We start from the raw sequence: 26719 nt of genomic DNA, 5'->3' as shown, positions 1-26719 counted from the left end.
CTTACATTGAAACCAAAAACTATGTATTGATGCAATTCTTGAATAGCAAAATTTAAGTGTTGTTGGATAATTATGATTTTTTATAGTTAGTAAAAGTCTGGTACAATCATCGATGATTATTCTATGGAAAAAAGGCCGTAGCTAGCATGGGTGGAGTGGTGCCCCAGAGCCCCCGAGAGGAGTGGGCACCGCCGGAGCCCTTTATTGTTAGCCATTTTTTAGTCCTGAAAAAGTCTTAATCTGTCAAAGGCTTTAGGACGCGCCGTTGCGACTTTGACATGAAGTGTCAGAAACTTGATACAAGCAATAAATAGTTGTTGTTTTACACTGACAATCGGACTAATTTTTTTCCTTTACGCTAACCTCAACAAGAGTAATTGCGATGGAAATGTGTGAGAAGTTTGAAAAAAGATTTGGTAATACTTCGGAATTTTGACTCCAGCTATATTTAAGCCCCAAAAAAAGCTGCAAATCAAATCAAGGGTTTTTTCATAAGATAATAACCCCCTTAAGAGGGGCAGAAGGTTTTTTACCTTGGAAAATGGAAATTTCCTCGCAAAATCGGCGGAAAACTCTTACATGCACGTCATGCGTTGCATCGCCCGCTACCAGCCCTCACTATTATCGGAAATTTAAGGCTCGATATCTCGTAAACGGTGCGAGAAATCGAAAAATTGTTTTTATTAAAAAGTGTTTATTTTGGGCCAATTACCCAAAATATGTCGCGCGGAAATGCATGACGTGCATCTAAGAGTTTTCCGTTGATTTTCCGAGGAAATTTCCTTTTTCCAAGGTAAAAAACCTTCTGCCCCTCCTATTATTATCTTACGAAAAAACCCTTGATTTGGTTCCCAAGTTTTTTTGGGGCTGAGATATAGCTGGAGTCAAAATTCCGAAGTATTACCAAAGATTTCCGTATGGGGTGCCCCAAATTTACTCATTGCCTCAAAGCCCCTGAGGCTCTAGTTACGGCCCTGTATGAAAATGATTCAAGACGTTGATGCGTCCCTGACGCATGAACAACTTGGTTACTTAAACTTAAACTTATTTTAATGTATCAAAATCATATACTTCTTAAAATAAATTTCCCAAACTTATTATATACGTTTTGGAAAATAGGAACCTTATGGGACAGTTCAGCAAATTGGATGGTGTTCTGTGGAAACACACTATAAATTTATTTTCCCATCTCTAAACCACAATGCCAAGCCCTTTAAAAACAATGTCAACAACCCGAAACTTAAAAGTAGTTTCAACAGGACAGTTAACGTTTCTAAATGTTTGACTTAGTGTGAATACCTTATCCCTGATTTAATGAATAGTATAAATGGTCTCTCTCGTAAAAAACCGTACTTAAACTAGTTTTTTTTTTATAGCTAACTGGATCTTTTGTTGTATTTGAATAAAAGCAAAACATTGCAAAACCATTTTGTTTTACTATTGGACGCGCAACATGATTTTCAAAGTGTAGTGAATGTGTAACTTATCATATGCAAGAAAAATAACGTGTATCTACATCTTTTGGGTATGTGAAATTGCACGCAATATGTACAATTGTTGTAAAGTTCTGGGTCCTACAAAAAGGTTTTATGCTTAGAGTTGTCTTGGCTCTAAATTAATACCTATTGAAATTTTATCTTCGAAGAAGAGCTTATTGTTAATGTTACTCATATAAAAGTTTGAAAAATCAATACAGAAGCATGACTTAAACAAATATCATCCTAAAAAATAGAGGTTTAGAAAAAGTTTAAAAATTATATAAATTTATTTTGTTTATGTGTTATACGTTTTGCAAAACAGCTTCAACCGTATAAAACATTGCTGTCCACAGTTATTTTCTATTTATGTACATATGTACACCAAAGCGGGTGTGGTTTTTCTTCAAAAAGCAACTGCTTACAACTTACACTTCAAAAAAGAATGAATGAACAAGAGTGGCTGCCTTACTACGTGTGAAAAAGAAACAAACATTTCTCGGTTAATTTTTTAGTTTTTTATTCATTCTACTTATAGCCAAACAAAAGACATAAAGATTATAACCTTATAAAAGGATCCTACATACATATGTATATTAAAGTATGCAAATATCTGCACATACAAACATATGCATATGAATATTGCTAGGTTTAAGGAATTTGAGTTCGACACGTCCTGGCTAACGCACTTTACAAGTTTTAACTAAAATCGATAGAAATACAATTTTTTAAACTAAAATACTAATACCATCATAAAAAAAACAGTTTTTCGCGGACTCCCATTAAAATTCCAATCTTTTCTTTTTTAGACTTCTGATAAACACAAAAAATGTAAACATTAAAGTGGCCTTAATATACTAAATCTCGAGTTATAAACTTGGGTTTAAAAACAGCGTAGTTTTGCTCAGTAGCTTGCAAAGCTGTGGAGCAGACACCTCGGACCCAATAAAGTACAAATTATCTACATATATATACATATGTATATACGTTAGTGCGCGCGCACTTATCATTGATACATATGCTACATTATTTTTTGAGGTAATTTTTATTAACAAAAAAATCCGTCAATTTTTCTTAAAAAACAAAAAAATTTCATTAATTAAAAAAAAAATTTCCCAGTAATTTTTCTAAAAAAAAAAAAAAAAAAAAAATTCAGTAATTTTTTTCGCCCGTATCTCGCCCGCCGTGACGTGTAACGGCCGCACTATCAGCCGACATTTAAGACTTATTAAAAAGTGTTTGGCACGATTTTAGTTTCCGGGCCAAGATTTTGGGTAATTGGCCGAAAATGAACACTTTTTAATAAACAAAATTTTTCGATATCTCGCACCGTTTACGAGATATCGAGCCTTAAATGTCGGCTAAGTGCGGCCATTACACTGGAAAATTTTTTTTTTAGAAAAATTGGCGCGCACTTTTGCATTGATACATATGCTATATTATTTATTGAGGTAAATGTTATAAAACTTCAAAAAAATAATATAACATATGTATCAATGCATAAGCTAAAAACTGAAAATTGGCGGAATTTTCTTTTATAACAATTAACTCAAAAAATAATAAATAATAAAATCGTGTATCTACATTTCGTTTCTGTTTTGCTTAATGATGCCTATTATACATTTCCTCCTTTGTTTCCTCGAAGAAAACTTTTCCTTCATGAATATACAATTTATTAAATGTATCCTCTGTTAAAATAGTTCCTAGTTTATCTGGATATGGGACTATTTTGAAAATTCAATTAATTTATTAGGAATTTGAGAAATACATATATTGATATATTGATTTTTATCCCAAGGACATGATTTTTGGAACATCGATTTTTTTTTACTACCCTTCAATCGAGAAAAAAAATTCCATAGAAATCGGACTACTCTAAAATATAGCTGCCATAGGAAAGATCAAAATATCTATGTAGAATAAAAAAAAAAAAAAAAAAAAAATTTACATTCTGTTACTCCACCCGGGAGCTTAGAGCCCCTACAATTTCTTGTAGAGGATTCATTATCATTGATTTTCGATCGTACCGGTGATAAGCCAGTAGCGACTTATCCTAGCGGTGGGGTAACCACCTGGCGCCATCTAGGAGTGACGAAAATTCTATTGATGGGTCCATAGTAACGTGGACGAGGGGGTGTGCGGGTCCGGGGAGCCGAAATTTGTTACTAATGTTAAGTGAGCGATAGAGCATAGAAGTGGTGGAGATTTGGAAAAAGAGACCGTTTCTTTTTCTCGGGGAGCCTGAGGCTCGACTTGAACCCGGGCCTTCCGGACCGGAGGCCAGCGCTCTACCTGCTGGGCCACCGTCCCCTAATAATAGAATAAACCTAAATAAAATTATAATTATAAAAGGTTAAAAGTATTTTTTTGGTTTTTTTATACCCTTGCAGAGCAAAAGGGTATTATAATTTCAGTCAGAAGTTTGCAACGCAGTGAAGGAGACACCTTAGACCCCATAAAGTATATATATTCTTGATCAGGATCACCATTTGAATCGAAATATGTATGTACGTCTGTCCGCCTGTCCGTCTGTCTGTTTCTCTTCAAACTTGTCTCTCAGTTTTAAAGCTATCTTGCTGAAACTTTCCCAAAAGGTGTGTAGTTATTGCACGCAGTATATAAGTCGGAACGAGCCGGATCGGCCGACTATATCGGATAGCTCCCATACGAGGGAATGAAATGAAAAATTCTCACGCCGTTGTTTTTCATCAGATCGACTTCAATTCTTCAAGATGGCGTTTTCTAACTGTTATTGAATTTCGGATTAAATTTGATCAAAATCGGATAACTCTATCATATAGCTGGCATAGGAGAGATCAAAAATTATATATAGAATTAATGGAAATAAATTGATAACATCGTTGTTTTTTATCCCACGAGCATGATTTTTTGAATATCCAGTTTTTTAACAACCCTTATATTGAGAAAAAAGTTTCATAAAAATCGGATAACTATATCTCATAGCTGCCATAGGAAAGATCGAAAAATCTATATAGAAATAACGGAAATAAAATTATAACATCGTTGTTTTTCATCAGACAAGTTTGACTTTTTCGGTATATATACTTGTCTTACGACTCTTGAATTACAAGTTAAATTTGATCAAAATCGGACAATTATATCATATAGCTCCCATATGATCTATAGTCGAAAATATGGAAAATTAATAGAAAAATCGTCATAGGTTCGATGTTGTTTAGCCTTTATGCATTTTGTTCGACATATTTTATGACTGCAAGAGTATATAAGCTTCGGCTTGCCGAAGCTAGCTTCCTTTCTTGTTTCCTAAAAGACCAATATGTTCAGAACATTGTGTAAACATTTTAAGACAATTAGAGTCAAATTTACGGAGTTACAGAGTTTTAAATCAAACCAAACCAAATTTTGACTTATAAAAAAACTTTAAATCGATTTTCCGAAAACGTTATTGTGAAAGTCGGTGAACATTAGGAGGATTTTTTTTAATTTTTATACCCTTGCAGAGCAAAGGGTATTATAATTTTGGCCAGAAGTTTGCAACGCAGTGAAGGAGACACCTCAGACCCCATAAAGTATATATATTCTTGATCAGCTTCACGATCTGAATCGAACTACGTCTATACGTCTGTCCGTCTGTCCGTTTCTGCCCAAACTAGTTTCTCAGTTTTAAAGCTATCTTGCTGAAACTTTCCCAAAAGGTGTGTAGTTATTGCACGCAGTATATAAGTCGGAACGGGCCGGATCGGGCAACTATATAGGATAGCTCCCATACAAGAGATTGAAATATAAAATTCTAACGTCGTTGTTTTTGATCAGATCGACTTGATTTCTTCTAGATGGCGTTTTCTAGCCACTTTTGAATTTTGTATAAAATTTTATCAAAATCAGATAACTCTACCATATAGCTGCCATACAAAAGATCAAAAAATATATTTATAAATAATGAAAAAAAATTATAACGTCGTTGTTTTTAATCCCACGAGCATGATTTTCAAAACATGGAGTTTTTTAATAACCCTTGCATCGAGAAAAAAATTTCATTAAAATCCGACAACGTTATCATATAGCGGCCATAGTAAAGATCGAAAAATCTATATAGAAATAAGGGAAATAAAACTATAAAATTGTTGTTTTTCATCAGACAAGCATAATTTTTGGAATATAGAGTTTTCTAACTGCTCTTGAATTGCATATTAAATTTCATCAAAATCGGACAACTACATATATCGTATAGCTGCCATACGAACAATAGTCGAAAATATGGAAAAGTAAAAGAAAAATCGTCATAGTTTCAATGTTGCTTAGCCCTTATGCATTTTGATCGACATATTTGATGACTGCAAGGGTATATAAGCTTCGGGTTTGCCGAAGCTAACTTCCTTTCTTGTTTTTATATTTTTTGAAATAATGAATTAAAAGCGATCTTTTTTAGGTTAAAATCGCACTTTTCACTTTCAAGGGCTGGAGAACATACACAAAAACAAGAAAGGAAGCTAGCTTCGGCAAGCCGAAGCTTATATACCCTTGCAGTCATCAAATATTTCGAACAGAATACACAAAGGCTAAGCAACATCGAAGCTACGACGACTTTTCTATTAGTTTTCCATATTTTTGACTATTGTTCAGTTTTGATCAGTTTTGTCCGATTTTGATCAAATTTAATTCGTAATTCAAGAGTCGTAAGAAAACTCTATATTCCAAAAATCATACTTGTCTGATGAAAAACAACGATGTTATCATTGTATTTCTGTTATTTCTATATAGATTTTTCGATCTTTTCTATGGCAGCTATAAGATATAGTTGTCCGATTTTTATGAAACTTTTTCTCAGTATAAGAATTGTTAAAAAACTTGATATTCAAAAAATCATGCTCGTGGGATAAAAAACAACGATGTTATCAATTTATTTCCATTAATTCTATATATATTTTTCGATCTCTTCTATGGCAGCTATATGATAGAGTTATCCGATTTTATTAAAATTTTATCTGAAATTCAATAACAGTTAGAAAACGGCATCTTGAAGAATTCAAGTCGATCTGATCAAAAACAAAGGCGTGAGAATTTTTTATTTCGTTCTCTCGAATGGAAGCTATCCGATATAGTCGGCCGATCCGGCCCGTTCCGACTTATATACTGCGTGCAATAACTACACACCTTTTGGGAAAGTTTCAGCAAGATAGCTTTAAAACTGAGAGACTAGTTTGCGCGGAAACGGACAGACGGACAGACGAACAGACGGACAGACGTACATACATATTTGGATTCTAATCGTGATCCTGATCAAGAATATATATACTTTATGGGGTCTGAGGTGTCTCCTTCACTGCGTTGCAAACTTCTGACTGAAATTATAATACCCTTTTGCTCTGCAAGGGTATAAAAAAGTCCCAGATTCTCTCGAGAAAAACATCACTTTTGAAACCCATTTAAAATTTTTTGGTTCGGTTGATCCGCTAACGAGTTATGATGTTCACCGCAAAACTACTTTTTCAAAGTTTTTTCTAATAGGGGAATGTCGTCAAGGTTGGACAGTTGTCAGGGTCGGACATGAATGTGGTATTAATTGTTTTCACTGTGGGAAACTTTTCATCCCAAGCCGCATCCCAGAACTGTTAATTTTCCTGTTTTGTTGACATAGTGTCGTGATAGTGACGAAAAAAGTATTGGAGAACGCGCAATAAAAGTGGCATAATTCAGCGGAAAATATGCCATCCGCAGGATAAGTTTAAAAATACGTTAAGTTGTTTCCCCTTAACGAAATCCTAAAAAAAAATTTGTTCTAAATAAAGCGATTTGGTGGTTATGTTGTGCGGTAGGGTTATGACCAGGGCTAACAGAGTTATGTTTTTAAATGAAAAAATATTTATTTCCATATTTTCGCCTTTTTTCCTATAAATCCATATTTTACACAATCACTTGAATAAATCCATATTTTGAGCATTTAAGTGTCTGAAAACCTATAGAAAGATATGTTTGGCTCAAATATTATGAAATTTCTGTCGTTTGCCTTAAACAAAAAAAAACAAAACATCGTTGCGTCGTTAATCAATCAAAATATGTATCATCGAATGTAACAATTGAGCGTTCATTTTCATCATAATATGATTATATTATAAATTTATATTATAAACACATATTGAGTGACAAACGCCGTAGTTTTGTTTTTACTAATCTGACACAACATTTCATATTGTTCTGCAATGATCTTTGAGACAAACGGCGCACTTTTGTTTGTAGCGATTTCTAATTGTTCATTGTCATAAAAAGTTAATATGATCGATATAATCGTCTACGTTTATCCATTTTTATACCCTTGCAGAGCAAAAGGGTATTATAATTTCAGTCAGAAGTTTGCAACGCAGTGAAGGAGACACCTTAGACCCCATAAAGTATATATATTCTTGATCAGCATCACCATCTGAGTCGAAATATGTATGTATGTACGTCTGTCCGTATGTACGTCTGTCCGTCTGTCCGTCTGTCCGTCGGTCCGTCTGTCCGTCGGTACGTCTGTCCGTCTGTCTGTTTCTATGTAAACTAGTCTCTCAGTTTTAAAGCTATCTTGCTGAAACTTTCCCAAAAGTTGTATAGCTATTGCACGCAGTATATAAGTCGGATCGGGCCGGATCGGCCGACTATATCGGATAGCTCCAATACAAGAGAATAAAATAAAAAAATCTTACGCCGTTGTTTTTGATCAGATAGACTTGAATTCTTCAATATGGCGTTTTCTAACTGTTATTAAATTTCGGATTAAATTTGAACAAAATCGGATAACTCCATCATATAGCTGTCATAGGAGAGATCGAAAAATATATATAGAATTAATGGAAATAAATTGATAGCATCGTTGTTTTTTATCCCACGAGCATGATTTTTTGAGTATCAAGTTTTTTAACTAGCCTTGATTTATAAAAAAAAATTTCATAAAAATCGGACAACTATATCATATAGCTGCCATAGGAAAGATCGAAAAATCTATATAGAATTAACGGAAATAAAATGATAACATCGTTATTTCTCATCAGAAAATCAAGATTTTTGGAATATAAAGTTTTCTAACAACTCTTGAATAACAAATAAAATTTCATCAAAATCGGACAACTATATCATATAGCGGCGATATGAACAATAGTCAAAAATATGGAAAACTAATAAAAAAGTCGTCGTAGCTTCGATGTTGTTTAGCCTTTGTGTATTCTGTTCGAAATATTTGATGACTGCTTGCCGAAGCTAGCTTCCTTTCTTGTTATACCTATATTTATCCGTTTTTTCGTCTATATTTATCCACTTTTTTCCATATTTGTCAACTTTTTCGTCCATATTTCGTCCATATTTCTCTATTTTTTCGTCCATAAATCCATACATATTTTGACGTTTTTAAGAACATAACTCTGTTAGCCCTGGTTATGACTCATGTTGTCAGGGTTGGACACTTTTTGTTGTCAAGGTTGGACACCCTTGGTTTTTCCCTTTTGTCAGAATATTTTAATTTTTCCAATGTTTTTTACAGTTACTACAGTCGTAATTAATTACTTGATTCAACAAAAAGTGAATTAATTAGTAAATAAGTAAAAAAAAAAAAATTCTTTGAGTAATGAAGAGGTTCACGCTACAAGCAAACGACGGAAAGAGGTAAAGTCGACTTGCATAATGCTGTCCTGGCCATTAAAGCAGTTAAGTTGGAGAAAGGAAAGTTAAAGACAGGAGCAAGAGCTTATGACCTGCCTAGAACGACTTTGCGGCGATATATTAAAAAAGTAGATTTAGAATATGAGGACATTTCTACTGTTACTGACGACGATCTCGAGAAGACCCTGAAAAAGTTATTTTGTTTGTCCTAATTGCGAATCTGATTAATTTTTTTTCATACTTGGTTGTAAAATTTGTTGTTCACAATAAAAAAGAGTCAAAAGACATAAAATACACCTGATCCATGGATAATGTCCTCTTTTATTGCTACTTTTCTGAAGTAGCAATTCAAGTGTCCAACCCTGACTCCAGTGGCCAAGCCTGACTACATTTTTTTTTTTTTTTTTAAATACTCGCCCTTTTTTATGTTTTTCATTTCACAACATAATTGTCATAATTGTCAGACATACCTTTTGCCTTTACCTTTCAAACTATTTACGCAAATGATCTTAATTCTTATTAAAACGATAATTATGGGCAAGGGTCGAAAGTGTGTCCAACCCTGACGACATTCCCCTACTCTTCAAAAATTTTACAGTAATATGTCATTAAACTTAACGGGAGGTTCTTTTCTTTTTTTTTGAAAAAATAGATTTTTTTTTTTTTAATAAAATGAAAGTTACATGTATACGTGCCAAAGGATATTTCGATACGACGCGTATTTCTTGAGCTAGAGCGTGTCAAACATACCCATGTCACATGCGCTGTGGTACGCTCTAAAAATTTTAAACGCGTTTTTCTCGGAACCATGTTTTCAAACCTCTTGTCGCGCACAGGGGTCGTTCTATTGATCCGATTTCCTTCATTCAAAAAATTTTTTGAAAGTATATACATTTTTGTATGCCTTATACCTAAAATTGGCATAAAAAATTGTTTATTTATAATTTTTAAACGAGATCAAAGTAAAAAAAAAAGTCCATTTTTTTTTAAATGTCCATAAAATTGGTTTATTTTTACCAAAATTGATTCTAGTTAGGTATAAGGCATAGGAAATTCCATCAATTTTAATAAATAATTTACATTTTTAATTTCGGTTCACTGCCAGCGGCCCGACACTCGACAAAGCTGAAAAATAGAGGTCTACGAGATCCGCCATTTTGAAGCCGCCATTTTGAATTTCCTGAATATTGAATTTTTTTTAATCGTTAATAACAACGAAGAATCGGCATACGAGTCGGGAGGTGTTTTTTGAGCAGTGTGACGATAACGAAATTATATTAATATAAAATTTGTTTTTTTCAAAACAAATTCCATAAATAATTATTGTGTTTTATTTTTTCGATTACTAGCTAGTGATTAATTAAAAACAAAAAAAATAAAAACGGGTAAAATTACCCAGAGGAAAATGGCCTCCGAGGCCAAGGGAAAAACCCCATCCTCGGAGCAGAGTATTTTCAAGAAACCAAAGTTATCACCGTTTTCAAAAAAGAAGAAAATAATAGAGGATGTAGAAACAAGTTCAGATAACGAAGTGGAGATGAAAGAGGTCATCGAACCTGGTAGTCCAAGCAAACAAGTAAGTGACAGTATTACGGTTCCTTTTAACAACGAAGAGGCAGTAAGAAATGAGGATGTAAGCGAGAAAACTGAAAATAACGGGTTCCTATACCACAGCTCCCACAAAGGTCCGTTTGTGGTATATATTGACAAAGCGATTGAAACAAACACAGACAACCGTCATAATAGAGTACCAATCAACCCACTGGAGTTGAATGCGGTTTTGCTTAAGTTAAAAATCAAAGATATAATTTCTGTCAATAAAATAGGCTATGGGCGCTGCAAAGCTGAGTGCAAGTCAGCGGCGGCAGCCAACAGTTTGTTATCTTCAGATTTAAAAAAAAATGGATATGAACCTAAAATTTTTAAACATTTTATTTTCAAGATGGGCATTATTTTTAATATCCCAGTAAAATTCTCGGACTCAGAATTAAAAGAGTATATTTCCTCCCCAGTGCCAATCCATGATATCATTCGTGTGAAAACCAGAGATAAAAATAACAAAGTTGCCTTTATTAACACTTCAAGAGTTAAAATTCTGTTTAAGGGCGCACAAATCCCTAATGAAATTGTTTTTTTGTATACAAAAATTAGTGTTAGTCCCTATGTTCCCTTTAGTCAATGTTTTCGGTGCTTTAGATTTGGACATTTTGCTCAGAATTGTAAACAAAGAGAACAAAAATGTAGTAAGTGCTCACTCTCTCACCCTAAAGATCAGCAGTGCAATCAGACGGTCTGCGCTAACTGTAAACAAAACCATCCAGCCACCTCTCTTGATTGCCCAGCGCGGAAGAGAGCGTATGCCATCCAAAAGTGTATGACTTTAGAAAACTTGTCGCGAACAGAAACTAAAATTAAATACCCTTCCCTTTTCCAAATTCTAGACGAAGTTGATATCAACGATATTTCCCAATTTCCTCAGCCGTCATGGCAAAAAAAATCGTCAATCCCTGTTTTACAAAACAACACTAAAGCTGTGGCTCAGCATATACACCTCCAAAACCCATATAGCAAAGTAGTTAGAAACTCTCTTAACAAGGTGAACGAAGAGAAAAATGCCCGGGAAACTATGACCAGCTGGAAAGCTGCTCTTAAAGATCAAGAATACACTGCAAATGAAAAGTTCACTCACATCCATAGTAATATTTCTAGTCAATCAGCTTCAGACAACGCTGCTCTTGTAGCGGCGGAAAAAAGTTTAACTCAATTTGCTTCAGATATTTCCTCTTTTCTAGTCAATGAATCTATTAATTTAGTTCCCGAGTCTAGAAATTTTTTAGAAAACCTCAGAAATAGAATTGCTGTGACGAACAACAAAATTGATTTGTTTAAAATTAATCAAGTAGTTTAATTATTACTACTAAATTTTAAATAATTCATTTTTATTTATTTATTTTATTTATATTTTATTTACTTTTTCTGTATTTGTTTTTTATTTATTTATTTTTTTGTTTTTTATATGTTTATTTATTAGGCTTTGTCTAAATACTTGTTTTAAAAAAAAAAAAAAAAAAAAAAAATATAATACAAAATTAATGACTTTTAAAATTTTACAATATAACATTCAGAGCTTAACTGCTAATAACAATAAACAACTATTGGAACTTTATTTAGTGAATAACAATATAGACATTGCATTATTATCCGAGGTTTGGATTACAAATAATTCCAGGTGTAGTTTGGTGTATTGCTCCAATTTGTCCTTTCTCTCTTTTCACACGAAAAATTTTCTTGGATACTAAATTTTTCAAAGGCACCTGCCCTAATAAGAATTCTGCTAATGATCTTATTATAAAATCCCTGTTAAAAGAAAAGCTAAATAACCTTGTCAGCAAAAACGTTGAAATTATTTATACAGATGGTTCCGTATCCGAGAATTTTACAGGTAGTGCTTTCGTCCACATGAAATCTAATACAGTACAAAGTTTTTACTCAGACAAAAAACTGTCGTCGCTGACTGCTGAACTCACAGCCCTAGAAAAAGCCGTTGACTTTGGCATTTCTAACATCTTTTCAAGTTTTGCCATATTAACAGACAGCCTTGGAGCTATCCAAACTATTAAAAATCAAGACTCCAAAAATTGTATTGCCCAGAGCATTTTGAAGAAAATCATAAACTGCAGCACTCTTCGTTCTGTTGAATTTCATCACATTCCGAGTCACGTTAACATATGGGAGAACGATCTTGCAGATTTGGCTGCAAAAAATGCTAGATACAACGGCTCATTCATAAACATCAGATGGACTCTCAAGGATGCCATAAACCATTTGTTCTCGCAAATCAAACAAGATTGGGAGAGATCATACAGTCAATTCTCTCTGGAACGCAATAAAGGTTACTCTCTTTTGTATCCACATTCGACCTCCAAGCCTTGGTTCCACAATAAAGAAGATTTCTTTAATCGCTTAGAGACTAAACAACTTAATCGTATCTTAAGTGGACACGCTTTTGATAAACACACCTTGTCCAAAATGAAAGTTTTTAATAACGATATCTGTGATTCATGCAACACTTCTGAAGATATTTCACATATTTTATTAAAGTGTACAAAATATACACAAATAAGACAAAACTACCCAACACTGCTCAAGTACAACGATATATATAGCCTATTTAGACATGAACCTGTTGAAAACTGGACCTCGATTACAAATTTTATTAACACTGCTAATATCGATATCTAATACACATAATCACACCACACAACTCTGCTCATTTCATTCACACGTTTAACACTCATCACTCATACAATAACAATTCATAAAACACGATAACGCATTCATCGATTACACCTCATTATTCACCGTTATCGTACACATTAAAAACACCATAAAACACGCATTTTATCTAAATAATCTCGGTTTCTTGAAAGATAATTTCACACATTGGCGGTGGCGTTAACCCGTTCAACACGGGGAGGCCAAATAAATCTTCCACCTAACGGACAGGAAGTAACCTAATATACAAAAAAAAAAAAAAAAAAAAAAATCGTTAATAAACAACGAATCAAAAGTTCAAAAGCATAAGTTCGTATGTCTTTTCATTTTTCCGCAATTAATTCTCAAAGTTTGCTTAATTTTCGAAAAAAAAGAAAAGAACCTCCCCCTAATAAAATGAAATCACTTACATATGTCGCCGCAAAAACACAAATATAGCCCTTTTTTGCATTTAAAACTTTACCCCCTCTTACGAACATTGAACATTTTAGGTCTTTAGAAATCTTATATCGCTCCTACGTGTATCTAGCCGACAATATTCTAGACATATGCAAAATTTGTGTACTTTTTTTTAAATTTTTTTTTTACCAATTTTAATAACTTATTGTAATACCTTATTCTTTATTTCAGTTTTAATATGAATCCGATACACAACATGAATATCGATCGATCTTTGGCAGCCGAGTCTGGAAATATACAAACCCAATATGCGTCCTTTCAAAATTTTGAACAATTCTCAGCATCTGGATTTTCAAATGCGCCCATATATATCACAAAACCACCTGGAATTACTGCTTTACCTCACATGACTCCACATTGTTCAGTTCTCGGCCCTCAAAGTAAGGTTGAGAACACCCCTTCTGACAATTCCATTCCACGCATTGAAAGTCATTCACTAGCTCCAACAGTAAGATATGTACAAGCAGGCCAGTTTGAAGAAACGCCAGAATATGGCGTAGCTGGAATACCCTGTGTGGAACCTGAATACACCGATGAATCAGTTGCCCCTTACTGCTATACGTCCGAAGCAAACTTCACCGGAGTTCAAAGCACAATTTCAAATCTTAAACCCTTTTCTGGAAGACCTTTTAACGATAACCTGAACGGAACTGATTCAGTAGCGGATTCACAATGTCGACCTTTTGATAGTTCAGCTGAATTTAAATTACCACAATTTGCTATGAGTTCTTTAAATGCTGTAAGTCAAGGATTTGGAAAAAAAGATGAATATATTGGAGGATCAGAAAATGATCTTTGTTCAACAATGAGGTGGAGGGATCCAAACCTTTCTGAAGTTATAGGTTTTTTAAGCAATCCGAACACTGCTATAAAGGCGAATGCGGCAGCATATTTACAACATTTATGCTACATGGATGACCCCAACAAACAACGTACAAGATCCCTTGGTGGAATACCTCCATTAGTTCGATTGTTATCCTATGATTCTCCAGAAATACATAAGTAAGTAAAAACATTTTAAGAACATGAAGTTAAAATAATTTTAATAATATAAATAAAATTTAATAAAATAAAATATAGATGAAATTGATAGTCTTCTTCGATTACTTATCCGCGTATGATTGATGATAGCAATAGTAAATCGATCAATCAGTACTATAAATAAAAAGGTTTTAAAGGCCAAAAAAAGGGCCATGTTTGATTTTTTTTTGCGGCGAAATGAGTAAGTTTATTGAGCTTAATTACATGTTATTGTTTAACTTTTGAAGAGTATTAGAAAAGAAAAATTATTAAAAAATATTTAGAAATAAGCCTGTGGCGGTTAAGCGCCCAAAGAAAAAGTTGTTTTGCGGTGAACATCATCTATTTTTGGGAGCACTTGAAAGTGAAAAGTGCGATTTTAGCTTAAAAAATCGCTGTTCATTTATTTTTTAAAAATAGAAAAAAATTAAAAATTAAAAAAAACTCTTTCTGATTACCTGCGTATTTATGTTGAGAATTTGTGTTAAAAATTTGAAAAGGATCGGTTTGATTTTGATTCGATCAGTAGATTTTGAGTCCTGATGTTCACCGACTTTCAAAATAACGTCTTCGGCAAAATCAATTTAAAGTATTTTTATACGTGAAAATACGTCCAAATACGGTTGTTTAAAACGCTGTAACTCCGTTAGTTTGACTTTAATTGACCCCACCCAGTGGGGTAAAAACGCCATTTTGGTTTCAGTGTAGTTTAGTACCCAAATAATGTCAATAACTTCTGAGAAAATTTTTTATTCAATTCAAATGGATATTACATGTTACAACGAATATATAAAAGTAAAAATAAGAAATTGAAATTAAAAAAAATAGGAAGGGACATGTTTATGGGGAAGACAACCAATATGCCACCCTTGTAATTAAATAACGCACGAGTAGGTTAAGTTAATTAAAGTATGTTTATTTTGGAGTTGCAACTCTTATGCTTTTTTCGTTTTTCGATATTTGCGCGAACAGAGTATATGTATATGGCGAGTGGTCAATTGCTTTGACTGAGGCGAGATAAGCCGAAAGCGCGGCTTATTTATACTGTCGCTTTGACAATTATAGATAAAATAGATAGATAACATAGATAAGCAAAGAGAGGCTTGAAGAGCGGATTACAAATATGCAACTGCAGCGGCACACCTATGCGCACCAGATTATGTGCTGGCGTTCTGCTCCGAACATACTCCCCCGTTGGAAGAGGCAGGGTTCCAACTATATGGAAATCGATGAGCAGAACGGTTCGGAGACGGTTCCCAGGATGATGCCCGTAGCTGTACGGACCATAGCTACTCTGATGATGTCCAAGCGGCCATGTTAGAGATGGAATGTGGTCCTCCTTTAACAATACGATGCATCCGATCGCAGTCTTCAGGCAACGAAACTGGCTTTCCTGATGAGAAGTCCTCAATGTTCAAAGACCGCTTTCCTATGGAAGTAATAGCAAAACAATCAGTAGGATCCTGGACAATGGCAGAGGAAATAGATCTTTGATTTGGCAGCCTTGACATCCTTCCAGAAACGATCCAACCAAGCTTGGTGTTCTGAAGAGTTGGCAAGTTGCTATCCAAATGCATTTGCCCCATGGCAATTATTTGGAAAAATAGACCAGCTCCAATTAGCAGGTCAATATGTTGCGATTTATTGAAGTGAGGATCAGCGAGCGAAATATCCTTTGGAGTCCTCCATCCTGTTGCATCTATGTCGAAGTGAGGCTGATAGTCAGTGATAGTTGGCGTCACAACTGCTGCGAATGACGCACGATAGCTTGCATCCCGTGATTGCGCAAGAATGTCGATTGACCTATCCGACTTTACGGACAATTTTCCGATCCCCGAAATGGGCGTAAGCGATGGCCTATGCTTCAACTTTAATTGGCTAGCTAGGCGCGAAGTTATGAAGTTGGATTGAGAACCGGAATCCAATATAGCTCGACAAGGTATAAGCGTACCAACTCTATTTTTTAGGTAGAGAATAGCAGTTGGAAGCAACACGTAGTCAGTCGGCGTAATATTTGAGGTTCTGGGTGGAGGGTTTGTCAAATGATGATGAGACTGTGATGCAGATGAGGTGGATGGTGATAGCTGAGAGTTCAGGAGTGGGTCGGATGATGGAGACGAAAATGATTTGGAAGATGCTGAAGGCTTCGGGGTCATATGCAATAATGAGTTATGCTTCCTGCGACAATGCCTGCAATGAGACGCCTTGCATTGCTGCAGTTTATGCCCCTTGCGCAAGCAGTTTAGGCAAAGGTGCATCTTCTTTGCTTCTCGAAATCGAAGGTTCGAACTCAAATTCAAAAACCGGGAGCACTTCGGCAAATGATGGCCCCTACCATTGCAAAATAGGCATACCATGGGATTTGAGTTGCTAGCAGAAGCGAAAAGTACATTCGAATAATGTCTATGCAAGTTTTTTCCCACCTGCTGGCCTGGTGTTTGAGTCACCAAGGCTTGATCCAAATTTTCCATCATCCTACACCTCCTCTCCAAAAACGACTCCATGGCGGTCCATGTTGGAGCCTCAGCAATGGGCAAGACCTCTTCCCATTTTTCCAGCGTCCTCTGATCCAGCTTGTGAGCGACGATGTGAATCAACAGTCCATCCAAAATTTGCTCCGTAGTAGCCAGGGTTCGGATTGCTCGAAGATGAGAATTTAGTAAATCGCTGAGCTCCCGTAGACCCTTGGCAGATCCCTTCTCGACACCCTTCAACCCAAATATAGCCTTTACGTGTGCCTGGAAATGTAAAATTTTATTATCGAATCGGTTTATGAGTAAATTCAAAGCCTTCTGGTAGTTTGCATTTGACGGTTCGAGCGAGCGTATGGTTTCCAAAGCCACGCCGCCTAAACTAGACCGTAAATACTGAAGTTTTTCGATATCAGCTAGCTCTTCATTATTTCCAATAACCGTATTGAAAGTGGCGAAAAAGTCCGGCCAATCGGAGTAGGATCCATAAAACCGCGCGATCTCCAAAGCTGGTAATCGAGGCTTTCTAGACCGCAAAGAAAAATCTGGATTATTTGTGATATCAAAACACGTCGAGTTGGCAGCTGTGGCCCCAGCAAATTGCAATTTGCGTTGCGCCGCTAAGCCTCGATTCAGCCTAGCCTCCACATCCATTATGACTTCCGAAAACTCCATCCGTGTGTCCAGCACCAGCTCCTCCAAGTCCAGCCTTTCCAGCGCTGTCTGGGCAGAATCAAACGCCAAGTTTTGTGCCTCGATCCATTTCAACCGCACGAGAAAATCGGCTTCATTAAACTGGCTTATATTGTTCTCCACTAAATAATTTTTCAAAGCGTTGACTTGCCGCAATATGGATTGCACTTTGGCCCGAAAGAATTCAATTTCATTTGGGCCATTTTGGGGCTGACTATCGTTCACCGAATTTTGCATTTTAGTTATTCACAAAAAAAATAAAAAGCAAAAAGTAATTTCTTATCGAGTTTGCTTTGCACACAACACCCTGTGGTTTAAAGCGCGAAAATTTAGAGCACTAAGCGTCACCGAAAGGTTAGGGAACTTTGTTTTGTTGTTGTTGTTTGTGCACAGTTTTTGCCCGATTAGCAAAAGCGAAAAAACAGCGCGAAATGTACAAAATCAAACGCCCGGCTAAATGCACTTTGTATGCGCGTTGTGTGTTTGTGACTGAATGCCCGCAAACGACGACAAATGACAAAATGTTTAAGCGAAATTAAAACGAACGAAAACTAAGTTGCAGACTCCGAACTAATATTACGTGAACGAATATCACGTCGGGGTCACCAAAATGTTTATGGGGAAGACAACCAATATGCCACCCTTGTAATTAAATAACGCACGAGTAGGTTAAGTTAATTAAAGTATGTTTATTTTGGAGTTGCAACTCTTATGCTTTTTTCGTTTTTCGATATTTGCGCGAACAGAGTATATGTATATGGCGAGTGGTCAATTGCTTTGACTGAGGCGAGATAAGCCGAAAGCGCGGCTTATTTATACCGTCGCTTTGACAATTATAGATAAAATAGATAGATAACATAGATAAGCAAAGAGAGGCTTGAAGAGCGGATTACAAATATGCAACTGCAGCGGCACACCTATGCGCACCAGATTATGTGCTGGCGTTCTGCTCCGAACAGGACAATTAATCCTCTGTGTCATCGCTGTCTTCGACAATTTTTGGTTTTTTTCTTGCGTAATTGCGAGGCATGTTGATGAAAGACATTCATTCTCGATTAAAACGAGTTTTTCCGTTATCAAATTGTGTGGCGTTTTTACCCCACCTTTTCGCGGCTTTTTTTACCCCAAGCGCCAATTTTTTGTCGAGGTTACATAGTTTGTACAATTTTGGAAATATTGGCTAACTGGATACATGTACATCAGTATCAAGGTTCGTACTATAAGCGGACACTTACCCCTTTTTTTTCAAGCCGTTCATTTACACTTGATTGATCAATGTTAATAACAAAAATTTTTTGCTGCCGTCGAGTGAAACAAAAATGACGCAATATAAATTGTCACGACAAAGCTGCAGTATTCCGACCGTCTGCAAAAACCGCGCACTATCGATCAGAATCCACATTATCAACGGTTATTACTCGTTTCGGCGCTTCATTTGAATTTGAAATCCAAATGGCGGTTTTACCCACCGTCGGTTTTACCCATCTTACCCTACACTGTAAAGTTAATTAAAGAGTCAAAATGTTACTCCTACAACGTTAATAAAATTCCAATTCTCAAAGTTATAAATAAGAAAAATAAAAAATAAAACAACAATTTTTTTTTTTATTTTACTCACAAAACTCGCTGCTATTTGACTGTGCAGATCACAATAATGTAATATAAGGCGCTCCTCTTGGCCGGGCCTGCCATTAAGTATATACAGGGTCCGGCACTCGAAGTGTAACCAATAAAAAAGGTTATAAATTAAGTTTGGAAAGTTAGTTTTATTTATTTCCCAGCTCAATATGTGTAAAAATAATCTTAAATTTAAGAAAAATTCATTTTTGCTCGATATGACCACCTTTTGCCTTGACTATAGCCTTGAGACGGTCGAAGAACGTTGCTTCGCTGGCCCGCAAGTGAGCAATTTCCGAACATTGTGTTTTCTGATAAGAAAATTTTTACAATTGAGCAATTCGTAAACACCCAAAACGACAGGGGTTAACTTAACTGACTGTTCGTACGAGAATTTGAGCCATCGATTGGCAACCAGGAGCCACCACCCGCCACATTTGGGCCGCTGTAACCCCAGATGGGCGCTCTCCAATCGTTTTTATCGAGCCTGGCGTCAAGGTAAATGCAGGAAAGTGTTCTTAAGGTTGCCTTGAAGCCGTGGGCAGACAAACATTTCGATGGCAGACCATGGACATTTCAACAGGACTCAGCACCGTTTCAGAAAGCCTGAGTGAACCAAGAATGGCTGGAAAACAATGTTCCGAACTTCATAACGTCCACACAATGCGAATCCGCTGGATTATTCTCTTTAGGCTATTTTAAAGAGCAAGGTCTAAACTTAAAAATACACCAGTCTAGAGGCGTTGAAAAAAGCCATTGTCCGCGAGTGGGCAAAAATACCGGCAATTCACGTTCGGCCAGTTGCGATTCTTTCTTCGACCGTCTCAAGGCTATAGTCAAGGCAAAAGGTGGTCATATCGAGCAAAAATGAATTTTTCTTAAATTTAAGATTATTTTACATCTCGACCCAACTGGATCTATTGTATCTGAGCTTAAAGCTCACCCATCAATCCTGTTCCTCCGATAAAGTTAAGGAGCTCTGTTGAGTCGATGCCTCCAGAGGTCACAAGTGTAAGGAACCTGGACCCGAGGGTTCTACTCCTCAGGCTACTTAGTGCTGGGCAGTCTGATATTATGTGTAGGGAGGTTTCATCCTCGCTATCACAGAATCTGCATGTCTTGCTGTTTGCAATCCCTATATTAGGAGAATGTTGTCAGGCTTGGGCCATCTCAATATTTTGAATATTCGTACCAGTGCCATCTGTTTGTGCGTGTCAAGAAACTTCTATCGGTCACAAGAAACTTTCCACGTGACTACTCATTTCGGGATTACTTTTTTCTACGTTTCGTTGATATGTGAAGGAAAAGTGTTCAGAAAAGTTTTTTTAACCTGGCCAAAAGGTGTCATAACTCAAAATTACAACATGTCATCCGCAATTTGAGCATAAAAATATGTTATATAGTTGTTATATTACAAAATACTAAGTTATTTTCATTGACAGGTATAGTTTGGCTATGTCATACCATAATAGATTAATAACGCATGTCGTCAGGGTTGGACCATTTTTGTAGTCAGGATTGGGCCATCATAATTTTTACATTTTATTCGTGTATTTTCGATTTTTGTTGAAATATTTTAGTCTTTTGTAGCAAAAATATGCAAAAGAGTGAATTTTGATTGAGACAAAGAAATTATTCCTAACTTTTATTCGACAAAAACAACGAGCGAAAAAAACAATTTTTGCACCAAAAGCATGCACCAAAATAACAGCGAAACGTGGTCGTCCCCCAAAGAAAATGCATGAATAAACTCTCTGCTGATGAAGATGAAGACATCAATTTCTGCTTTATATGTTTGGAAACTATGCCACGGTATACAAATCGCAACAACTCTGTTACGTTGCAAGAGGGAAGTTCACCTGAAGTGCGCAAAAATGCGAAAAAGTTATTTTATATGTCAAAACTGCAACTCTGAATCATTTTCTTGAACCGACATTTACTGTAAAATCCCGAATAATAAAATAAATGAACAAAATAATGTGAGATTTACCTGGATTCAATTTTATTCCACCACGTTACGATATTGTCAACGATTGTCAATAAAATAAAATTACTCATTTCGCCGCAAAAAAAACAAATATAACCCTTTTTTGGCCTTTAAAACCTTACCCCAGGTTTTGTGCCGGTTCTATTTCTTGTTGTGGTTCTGATTATTTTTTTCTCGTCTTCTAAATTTTGTATATAAAATGGTAAGTGGATTTAGTTTAAATAATAAGAACAATAACTACAATTGTTATACTTACGTAAAGTCTGGTATTGTTTTCTGAAATTAGTTTTAAAACGTCATTGTGTTTTTTTTATCTTAGTTACATAAATTGATGAATACAATGGTGTTAAATCAAATTCTGGACTTAACGAATTTTTGCTTAAGATAACATTTCCAATTTTAACTCTACATTGTTTTATTCTAATAATTTTGCTTCCATTTATTTTTAAAGGCCAAAAAAGGGGCTATGTTTGATTTATTTTTGCGGCGAAATGAGTTAGTTTATTTTATAGAGCTAAATTAAATGTTATTGTTCAACTTTTGAAGAGTACCAGAAAGAGTACTATTAAAAAATATTTAGATATAAGCCTGTGGCTGTTAAGGGGGGCTTCTCATGTAAAATTAAAAAAAATCGAAATTTTTTTTTTTCATAAATCGATAAAATAACGTCTTGAGAGTATATTTCCGAAGTTTTATGACTCAACTCTCAATATTATGGAAAATATCAGTGATTGAACGAGCGCGCTCAAGTTCAAGACCCACATTAACTCAAAACTTTAAATCGTTTTTTCTCAAAACTATGATTTTAAAAACGCGGTACACGATTACCAAAAAACTACTGAACCGATTTTTGATTTCTAAAAAGTGTTTTGCAGATTATACATTGAACGAGTGCATGAATATCTGAAATTGTGAAAAAAAGTTTTTTTTTTTTACACTTTTCAACCCAATTCAGCAAAAAAAAAGACGAAAAAATGGCACTTTTTTTCAAGACGTGATTTCAATATTTTAAAATCTAATTTTTTGAAGTTGCAGACATTCATGCACTCGGGGGAACCTTGCTGAATAATACAAAATTTTTTTGTATGTTTCAAATGAAAACTTTGGGCTCCACACTGTACCGCAATAAGTCCCTCATCCAAGTCGAGCCACACGCGACCTTGAATAGGTCCGCCATTCTTCAAATATATGCAAAAAATTATTCATGTAAATTTTCATTTTCCAAGTGAAAAAAATTCCCAAAAAACAATTACTTTTTGACATGTTACATGAGAAGCCCCCCTTAATCTTCTGAAGCGCCTTAAGAAAAAGTTTATTTGCGGTGAACATCAACGCCCTATGATAAACGGATCAATTAAAAATTAAAAAAAAAACTCTTCCTGATTACCTGCGTATTTATGTGGAGCATTTGTGTTAAAAATTTGAAAAGGATCGGTTCAGTAGATTTTGAGTTCTGATGTTTACAGACTTTCAAAATAACGTTTTCGGGAAAATCGATTCAAAGTATTTTTATACGTGAGAATACGTACAAATTCGGTCGTTTAAAACTCTATAACCCCGTTAGTTTGACTCTAATAGACTCAAAATTTTTACACAATATTCTCAACATATTGATCTTTAAGAAAAAAATTTAAAAATTTTTTTTTTTTTTAAATGGAAAAAAAATTTGTTTAAATCACTTTGAGTCATTTCTCAACCTTTACAGCGTTCAGTAGTAAAATTGGCAGTTCAGACATGGTGAAATTGTTCAATTTCTTTTGTTTTTAAATTTTTACACAATTGCAGCTCTCTTCCCCCACAATACATTCTTCCCGGTGAAGTTTTTCGCTTGAAAAACATGGCAATGTTCTAAAAACGGGTTGTCTCGCGGCAGTGATAATTTCTATTTTATCAAATAAATAATTAGAAATAACGCTTTCCGCCACTTTTTTTTATTAATGTTTAAGTAGTAGCTTTTTTAAAAAAGAATAAATTTCCTAGCCCATTTTTAGCAAAAGCCACACTTTATCGAAATAAGTATTAGTTCGTTATTTCGGAGGTCAATCCAAGTTGATGTTTTGATTAAAAATATATTTTAGCTGTTAATGCTAGAAGCTTGTCATAATTGAGTAACTTTGGGTTAAAAAGTCCAAGACGTGAAAGTTGCATTTCTATGTCTTCAATGTACTCAATAAATTGCATGAGTTCATAAATAATTATGTCAATGCTATTGTGGTTATTTTCGTAGTAAGTAAGTTTCTGCAGTCCTGCAGTCCTGCAGTTTATGACATCATTCAATTTATGAAGTTGGATTGAATTTTCTGCCATTAGATCTATTTTTTTCGTTTCTGCCTATTTTGCTGATGAATATTTATAGCATTTAATTCTTTCAGAAGTTTATTATACAAATATTTCATTCTGGGCGAGTTTGTGGTCTTGTTACCAAAAGATTTAAATTTATTCTTAGATAGTGATGTTCATACACTACCGGTATTTGAATTGGAATGCTCGAGAACAATAGAGGTCGGAATCTGAGTTGGTCATTTGATTTGTGAGTGTGCCCCGTGGTGAATAGTAGAAACAACATCATTGGGTAGAAAGTTCTTGTGGGAGTTAAACGACATTAGTTATGTATCTTTTGTTTCTTAAATTGTGTTTTGCAGTATTTGGTTGCCCTATATCGATTAGTAATTTTGTAATGGTCTTCGTCTATTTTTTCTATATTTTTTTTTTTGCTTTAAATGAATTTTCTAATTTCCCCTTTTGAATTGGACCATTTCTGTATTTAGTGCAAATCAGCGTTTGAAAAACTGCCGTAACTGTCATTTTATATGATTTTGCTTCTGCTTCTGCTTTTGTAAAAATCAGAAGTGGCATTCGAAGCATAGGCCAAAATCATGAAAGCAATTCGCGGACTTTGGACCGATATAACGGTGAGTCTGCGGACTTCGGACCCGCACAAAGAGGAGACACCAAGAACTAACGGGACCTCGATGCACTTTGGACCCGATCACGTGAGCCGGCTGAAGAGGATAACGGGACCCGCAGAGGATATAAAAGGACGGCGCAAGCGCAACGCGGGGAGTTAGAAAGGAACCGCCTTGGAGGACGGTCGTGTCCATGACCCGCCAGGACTTTCAAGTGAAAGTCGTGCAGGAGACCGTACCATCGTGAGTGAAACCCAAGTGAATACCAAGTGCCAATATATCCGGATCAAGATCGCCGAGTCAAGAAGCCCAACGACGGTCACGTCTACATAAGCTGAGAATACCAAGCAGAGATCCCAAGGGTGCAAGGAAAGCTGTAGGGCGCCTCTACGAGTCTTAAGACCGACGAAGTTGGTGGAGTCTTAACAGTGGATGTTGTGCGAAAGGTACCCGGTGTCGGTTCACACAAAGGTGAGGACCTGCTGAGGGCCAGGCCGACGAAGTCCCGACCGAACTCCGGGGTAGAGCGAAGAGTGGTGACTACAGGCATTACTGCTTAGCGCCGCTAGGGAGGTTCGGTTTCACATCCTCCAAGTTGTGAGAGACCCGTAGCGAGCCTATTACGCGACCGGTACCCGAAAGACTCTGTAAGGCAGAGGTCGCGAGACAGGCGTGCTGCCGCGGGAGTCATCACCGGCGTAAACGAGGGCAATATAGTCGCCAGACAGCAGCGGTCAAGATCAAATCAACTTTAAAAACCGAGAAACAATAATAAACCAATCTCCCTATTGCCAAATCTAACCCAAATTCTGTGTATTTCTTGGTCGGGATCACGCAACAATAAATTTGGTGGGACGAGAAAAAAAAAGCAGTTCGTTACAGTGTAAAGAATTGTTTGTATCTTGCTTAATTTTACTTCTTCATCATTGGATAAATTGACTATTCGGATTTTTTGATTTATTGTCGGATATCGTCTTTCGACGTCTGCCACGTATTTGTATTTGTATTTTTTTGAGTTGTATTTCCTTCTGCTTCATCCCTTTAAAGTTAAGCTGGAGAGATCTCCGTCTCTATCTGCCTTTAGTAATTTGGGCTTGCCTAATTGATAATGATTTAAAATAAATGTCGATGCAACTGATGTAATGTTTTCCTTTAGATGAATAAATATCTACTACAAATTTGTCTCGACAATGGTCCAACCCTGATGATTTTCAAAGACATTTCTGTGTTTCTTTGTTCTGTTTTAGCGAAATTGCATATGTTGCAATAATTTATTATATTCTGAATTAATAATTGGCTATTTGGAATGAAGTGATTTTCTTTGAATAATTTTGTCATTTTCTGTATACCTGGATGTAAAAGTTTTTCATGTGATTGAAGTATAATTTCTTTGAATTCTTTGAACATTCTTTAATAGGTAGAGGCTGCGAATTGCTTTAGTGCAAGTGGGAATAATAATTTCTCGGTATACTCTTTAAATAAATTCAAAATCTACATCGCTCCCAAGATAAATGGTAATGTTTCTGTGAATAAAACAAGAAAGGAAGCTAGCTTCGGCAAGCCGAAGCTTATATACCCTTGCAGTCATCAAATATTTCGAACAGAATACACAAAGCCTAAACAACATCAAAGCTACGACGACTTTTCTATTAATTTTCCACATTTTTGACCATTATTCATATGGCAGTTATATGATATAGTCGTCCGATATCGATGAAATTTTATTTGTTATTCAAGAGTCGTTAAGGGGCAAAACTAGTGTGACGGCCTAAGGTGATTTTTATAAAAAAAAACTACTTGATCAATTATTTTCAAATTTTAAGAATATATTTATACATGTTTTAAGAACATACAGTGAAATTTTTAAAGAAAAAAATTAAATATATAATATTTATATATTTAATATTTAAAAATTAAATATTATAAGTTAGAGTCGATCTCCAACGGCGCTAAAATAAAGTGCCTTAACTGCTGCAGTGATTACGGCCCTCCGTGGATGAAATCGAAAAATGAAAAATTCTCGTTAAGGGGTTATATATATACCTTTTTTTATTTTCAAAAAATCGAAAAATTTTTTATTGCTTTATCTTAAAGAACAACTCTTTGAGAACAGTTTCCCAAATTTTCATAGAGATTCGAGCAGTAGAAAAAAGTTACAGCGCTCCTAACCGCGCGGCCCGAAACTGAACTTGAAACTTTAAA

At 35.4% G+C, this 26719-nt stretch overlaps 1 protein-coding gene across 3 annotated transcripts in view; it reads left to right on the top strand.

Annotated features, from left to right (window-relative positions):
• The first annotated feature begins 1248 nt into the window (after positions 1-1248).
• LOC108098771 (catenin delta-2) overlaps positions 1249-26719 on the top strand; it is a 41457-nt gene continuing 15986 nt past the window's right edge. Inside the window, exons 1-3 of one of the 3 annotated variants that reach the window (XM_043208423.1) lie at positions 1263-1321; positions 1377-1525; positions 13995-14825. In XM_043208423.1, the coding sequence (XP_043064358.1) occupies positions 14002-14825 (824 nt within the window). In that variant the 5' untranslated portion in view covers positions 1263-1321; positions 1377-1525; positions 13995-14001. Of the gene's footprint in view, positions 1526-13994; positions 14826-26719 lie in introns of all 3 variants that reach the window. The other 2 variants (XM_043208424.1, XM_043208422.1) reach the window with 2 other exon arrangements.

This window comes from Drosophila ficusphila, unplaced genomic scaffold, assembly GCF_018152265.1.
Source record: "Drosophila ficusphila isolate 14025-0441.05 unplaced genomic scaffold, ASM1815226v1 contig_47, whole genome shotgun sequence".
In the NCBI taxonomy this organism is placed as follows: Eukaryota; Metazoa; Arthropoda; class Insecta; order Diptera; family Drosophilidae; genus Drosophila; species Drosophila ficusphila.
The sequence above is the reverse complement of the archived record's forward strand: the minus strand, read 5'-3'. Positions and strand labels throughout refer to the sequence as shown.